Source organism: Trichosurus vulpecula, chromosome 2, assembly GCF_011100635.1.
Source record: "Trichosurus vulpecula isolate mTriVul1 chromosome 2, mTriVul1.pri, whole genome shotgun sequence".
NCBI classification, from domain to species: Eukaryota; Metazoa; Chordata; class Mammalia; order Diprotodontia; family Phalangeridae; genus Trichosurus; species Trichosurus vulpecula.
In genome coordinates, this window is record NC_050574.1 from 7449685 (window position 1) to 7456251 (window position 6567).

The 6567-nt window shown below is 37.2% G+C and overlaps 1 protein-coding gene across 1 annotated transcript; it reads left to right on the forward strand.

The window, feature by feature from the left end:
• Positions 1–3216: 3216 nt before the first annotated feature.
• LOC118836177 (zinc finger protein 239-like) lies at positions 3217–4398 on the forward strand. The gene has a single exon (XM_036743538.1). The coding sequence runs from the start codon at positions 3217–3219 to the stop codon at positions 4396–4398; it is 1182 nt and encodes a 393-aa protein (XP_036599433.1).
• Positions 4399–6567: the final 2169 nt, after the last annotated feature.

Consider the following 6567-nt stretch of genomic DNA (forward strand, 5'->3'; position numbering starts at 1 on the left):
CCCTGGGTAAGGACCATTTCCTCTCTTTTCTTGTTAATTATCAGGCCAAAATTTTCACAAGTGGCAGAGAATGGATCCATATTCTGGTACATCTCAGCCTCAGAAGTTTCATTCACAGTCATCTGCTTGCACCAACTCTCCATCCACTTTGGTCTTGGCTTGTCACCTTTTCAGGTTACATAATTTACCACCAATCCGGTGTCTGACCTTGGTGCCATATTCCTCCTCTGTGAAGATGTCTAATAACTTCACTGAAAATGTCATGCTAAAAAGAATGAGAGGGATTCTGGCAAGGTGGCAGAATAGGACAGGAAATATTTGGCTCTCCAAGAATCTCCTTAAAGGAAGAAAACAAATTGCCCCAAACTCTACACAGTATAAAATACCTGGGACTCCAACTGCCAAAGCAAAACCAGGAACTATATAAAGCAAATCATAAAAACCTTTATACACAAATACAAATAAAATCAGATTTAAATAATTACAGACCTATTAGTTGTGCATGGGTAGACAGGGCCAGTATAATAAAAATGACAGTTTTAGCCAAACTGATTTATATATTCAATACCCTTCCATTGAAATTACCAAAATTATTTTTTACTCAATTAGGAAAGGTGATAAGAAAATTCATTTGGGAAAACAAAAAGTCAAGAATATCAAAGGAAATAATGAAAAAAATGTCAAGGAAGGAGGTTTAGCAGTACCAGATTTTATTCTCTTCTGTAAGGCAGTAAGTAGCAAACTTTCTGTTACTGGGTAAGAAATAGAAAGATAGATCAATGGAACAGTGTATATATGCAGCAGCAAATAAACATAATAACCTTGTATAGGAGAAGTGTAAAGAATTAATGTTTTGGGATAAGAATTCATTATTTGGTAAAAAATTGTTGGTAAAACGGGAAAGTAGTGTGTCTGAAACCATGTACAGACACACACACACACACACACACACACACAGAGATACATACCTATTTGTATGTAATAGTAGCCAACTTTGAGAGAGTTGGAGAAAAAAAAGAAATTTATGTGATAATTCTGTTCTGAATTTCAATGGAATAGGAAATTGTCCATAGCAGACTTGCAGCTTCTTGTACAATCATCTTTTTCATAGTAGTATGTTATGGAAATGCTTGTTTCATTACATAAATTCAAAATAAATTTTACAAAGTAATTTGTCAGAGGTAGAAATCGTGTATTTCAGTGGCCTGTGAATTCACATGATGTAAACACCATTGAAAACCTATGATGGGCTATAGGCAACACTAATATGGGCAAATGGACAGTTTGTCTGAGGCTTGCTTAATATCCATTATGATAAAAGTGTGGTTTCATGCCAATTTATGGAATACGTGTCAAAGTATCTGAACTGAATGCTACAATATCTTTAAAAATGAACAAAAACCCAGGAGTTACACCAAAAGGAGGATATGTTGCACATGAAAAGGTGTTTTAAGAGGTAAAAAAATAAAATAAACTTAAGGAGAGTAAAATGGAGTAATTATCCCATGGAAATTAATTCTCTTGGAATTAGGTGGGAGTGAGAGCAGGTTGTGCTGGAACCTTATTGTCATGGGATAGAATAAGGAAACCTATTTTAGAAAAAGAAATTAAACAGGCCATAAATGAGCTTCCTGAGAAAAAAGCATCAGGAGCAGATGGATTTGAAAGAGGATTTTACCAAACATTAAAGATCATCTAATTCCAATATTAATGATTTAGAAAAATAGGCAAAGAAGGGGTACTACAAATTCCTTTTATGAATCAAATATGGTACTGATAGCCACACCAGACAGAATAAAAAAGGGAAGGAAAATGATAGACCAGTTTTATGAATGTATATGGATGCAAAAATCCTGAATAAAGTACTAGCTTGGGAATAATCAGAGTGGATTCCAAAGATTGCATACTGAGCCCAATTTGGATTTCTACAGGGAATTGAGGGATGCTTGAACTTACAGAAAATTATTCCATAATTGATCATGTCAGTAGTAAGTAACAAAAAAAGCATGGTTGTATCAGTGGTTGAAGAATGAGCCTTTGATCAAATATAGTATTCATTTCTATTAAAAGTGCTTGAAAATATAGGTATTTATAGATTTTTCCTTAGATTGATGGAAAATGCATTTACTTAACCACATCAGCAAGCGTTATTTGTACTGGGGATAAGGTGGATGCCTTCCCAGTAAGATCAAGTGTGAAACAAGGATGCCCACTGTCACCTATACTATTCAATATTGTATTGGAAATACTAACAATAACAATAGGAGAAGAAACAGAAGTAATCAGAATAGGGAAGGAGGTAATAAAACTCACTTTTTTTGGTAGATGATATGAGGATATGCTTGGGAAATCCCAAAGACTCAATCAGAAAGTTTATTAAAGCAGTTAATAATTTTAGCAAAGTAGCAGGGTGTAATTTAAACCCACATAAATCATCACCATTCCTATATATCACCAACAAAACTCTGCAGGGAGAGATAGTAAGAGTTACCCCATTGAAAATAACTCTAGACAGTATGTAATTCCTGGGAGTACAGCTGTGAAAACAAACCCAGGGACTCATAGGCCCGGTAGAGTTTTCATTATTTCTTTATTAGGTTTTACAGTTCCCCATCATTTTCATCAAACCAGTTTGGATGTTTACAAGTGTTCTGGCCTAGATGAGTAAATGTGTGGATGTATAAGAAGTCTTTGAAAGCCTCTCACTTCTTTTCCTGCAGGAATACTGCAAACCCTGTGTTGGCTCAGTTTTCTCTCCAAGTCAGTAACAAAATGTTCTTCCATGAGGAATCATTCTTGTCTGTTGAGATTACATCTGGTAGCCATCTTACCTTGTGGCTGCCGCTTTTGTTGAATGTGAGTGTTTAGCTTGGAATGAGTGAGTTTCTGATGGATCTAGCACTCTGGGGTGTACACCTCCTTTGTCAATCCCACAGCCTGTCTGTCTTGTCTCCTTACAAGGATACAGTCTGTTTAATGCCAATGTTTGCTTCAAGACTACACAAAGTTTTGTTGGATTTAGGCTGGTGATGAGAACGTCATGAGCCACATAAGTCTCAAGCAAATTTTGCTATTGCATATCGTTATGTGTGCATATATTTTGGTGAATATGTATTTGATTGTTTGTTTTCTTCAGATGTAGAGACCAGGTTTGAAGTAAATGAGGTGACTAGAAATCTTGGAATTTTTCTGGAAAAACATGACCTGCAAAGATTCATGAGTGATGGTGTCTGGGACTTCAAGTTGAGAGAAATCCATGATTCTAATATCAGGTTTGATAAAAATCCAAAGAGTGACTGTGAATTTGATGAAATTGGAAAGAGATTCAGACAGACTTCTATCTTAAATCACTGTAAGAAAATGACCTCAGGGAATGACTACGCTCAGGATAGTGAATACAGCAAATGCATTATCGAACATGTAGAGCTTGTTCAGTCCCAGGAGAAGGCTCCTGAAATGCCAGTGTATCCAGGTAATCAAGGGGAAATGGCCTGGAACTGGCGTTCAGACCTCATGAGACATCAGAAGAGTGACACTGGAGAAATGTTTTCTGTAAGTAATAAAGGTGAGAAGGCCTTGAGTCAGAATTCTAAGCTCATTACTCATCAGCAAATTCCCATTGGAAAGGAGCCCAATGAATATAATGAATGTGAAGCAACCTCATCCCATCAGTCATCCCTTTCTTGCAAGCCTAGATTTCTCCCTGGAATGAAAAGTTACGCATGTCCTCACTGTGGGAAGGCCTTTGGTTGCAACTTAAATCTTCATAGATCTCATAAGATTCATACTGGGGAGAAGTTTTATGAATGTCATGAATGTGGAAAGGCTTTCTGCTATAGATCTCTCCTTATTGGCCCTCAGAGAATCCACACTGGAGAGAAACCTTATGAATGTATTCAGTGTGGAAAGACTTTCACACAGAGCTCCAGTCTTGCTGCACATCAGAGAATCCACAGTGGAGAGAAACCTTTTGAATGTAATCAGTGCGGAAAGGCTTTCAGAACGAGATCCCAACTTGCTGTACATCAGAGAATCCACAGTGGGGAGAAACCTTATGAATGTAATCACTGTGGAAAGGCTTTCACCGACAGTGGCAATTTTGTTGCACATCAGAGAATCCACACTGGAGAGAAGCCTTACCAATGTAATCAGTGTGGAAAGGGTTTCACAAGGAGGCAGGGACTTGCTGCCCATCAGAGAATTCACAGTGGAGAGAAACCTTTTGAATGTAATCAATGCGGAAAGGCTTTCAGACAGAAGAGTCATCTTACTGCACATCAGAGAATTCACCCTGGAGCAAAGCCTTATCTATGTAATCAGTGTGGAAAGGCATTCAAATTTCCCTACACTCTTGTTTTACATCAGAGAATCCACACTGGAGAGAAACCTTATGAATGAAATCAGTGTGGAAAGGCTTTCATAATGAGCCATTATCTTGCTGTACATCAGATAATACGCACTGGATGGAAGTCTTTTGAATGTAATCAGTTGGGAAAGGATTTCACACAGGTGCATTCTTGCTGCACATCAGAGAATCTCTACTAGAGAGAAGCCTTATGGCTATAATCAGTGTGGAAAGATTTTTAGATACTCCTCCAATTTTGTTACTGATCAGAAAATCCGCACTGGAGAGACTTCTTGAATATAATCGGTCTGGAGAGTCTTGCACACAGAGCTCCAGTATTGTTATATATCAAAAAATTGATACTGAAGAGAAGTCTTATGAATGTAATCGATGTGGAATGATCTTACACTGAGCTCAGAGTTTGCTAAACATCAGAAAATCCCCATTGGAGACAAACCTCATGAGTGTCATGAATGTGGCAGAGCTTTTAATTACCACTCCTGACATATGTAACAAGAGCTTCCACACTTGGGAGAAACCTTATAAATATAATCAAGGTGGTGATGCCTTCAGGCAACAGTCATCTCCTATTTCTCATCTCAGAATTCATATGACAGAGAACTCTGATCATTGTCAGGAAGAAGGAAAGGCATTCAGATGGAGTTCAGAGCTTCTTCAGGAGCAGAGAAACCATTCTGGGGAGCAGTTTCCTATGGGCTCAGTATGGGAAGGCTTTAAGCTAGAGATCATTTCTTACTTTCTATCAGAGGATTCGCTGTAGAGAGAAGCCTTACAAATGGGCTCATGGGGGCCAAGCTTTTCTCTAGAATAGACTGATCAGTAGATAACCTTATTCCTACTGGAATCAATGTGGATTAAGGCAATGGATGATGTGGAAAGGGCTTCCCCTAGAGCTCCTACTTGTCTGTACATTGGCGAAATCATGCTAGAGATAAAACTTATGGATCTAATTACCAAGGGAAGGCCTCTTGCTGCAGCACAGACTTCATTAGATGTCCCACCAAAAGAGACCTCATTAAACATAACCAAATTCCATCCTGTGCCTAAAACCCTATATATGTAATGGTTTTTCTTTTTTTTTTTGCTCTCATGCTTTTTATTTTTTTATCAGTTAATTTATTTTTAGTTTTCAACATTCACTTCCATAAGTTTTAAATTTTCTGCAGCTCCCTCCCCTCTTCTTCCCCAAGACAGCCTGTAATGTGATATAGACTCTACATATACATTCCCATTAAACATATTTTCACATTAGTCATGTTGTATAGAAGAATTACAATGAATGGGAGAAACCATGAGAAAGAAAAGAAAACAAAAAAAAATAGTCTGCTTCCCTCTGCATTCAGACTCCATAGTTCTTTTTCTAGATGTGGATGGCACATTCCATCATGAGTCCTTTGGAATTGTTTTAGGTCCTTGCATGGCTGAGAAAGGCTAAGTCTATCAAAATTAGTCATTGCATACTGGCTTTTACTGTGTGCAGTGTTCTGGTTCTGCTCACTTCACCCAGCATCAGTTCATATAAGTCTTTCCAGGTTTTTCTGAAGTCTGCCTGTTTATCATTTCTCATAGCACAGTAGTATTCCATTCTATTCATATACCACAACATGTTCAACCAATCCCCAATTGATGGGCATCCCTTCAATTTCCAGTTCTTGGACACCACAAAGATAGCTGCTATAAATATTTTTGTACATGTGGGTCCTTTCCCCGTTTTTATGATCACTTTGGGATACAGCCCTATAAGCAATATTGCTGGGTCAAAGGGTATTTTTATAACCCTTTGGGCATAGTTCAAAATTGCTCTCCATAATGGTTGGATCAGCTCTCTGCAACTCTAACAATGAATTAGTATTCCAACTTTCCCACATCTTCAACATTTATCATTTTCCTCTCTTGTCATGTTAGTCAGTCTGATAGGTGTGATATGGTACCTCAGAGTTGTTTTGACTTGTATCTCCCTAATCAATAGTGATTTAGAATATTTTCTCATATGATTCTATAAAGCTTTAATTTCTTCCTCAGAAAACTACCTGTTCATGTCCTTGGACCATTTATGAATTGGGGAACGACTTATATTCTTGTAAATTTTACTCAGCTCTCTATATATTTTATTATTATTATTATTATTTCCAAGGTCTCTTCCATTTTTATTTTCATTTTTTTTAAATACAAACTTTTTTTTTTATTTTTAGTTTACAACA

Coding starts and splice junctions, on each gene's coding strand:
- LOC118836177 (XM_036743538.1), top strand. CDS start 3,217: ATGAGTGATGGTGTCTGGGACTTCAAGTTGAGAGAAATCCATGATTCT.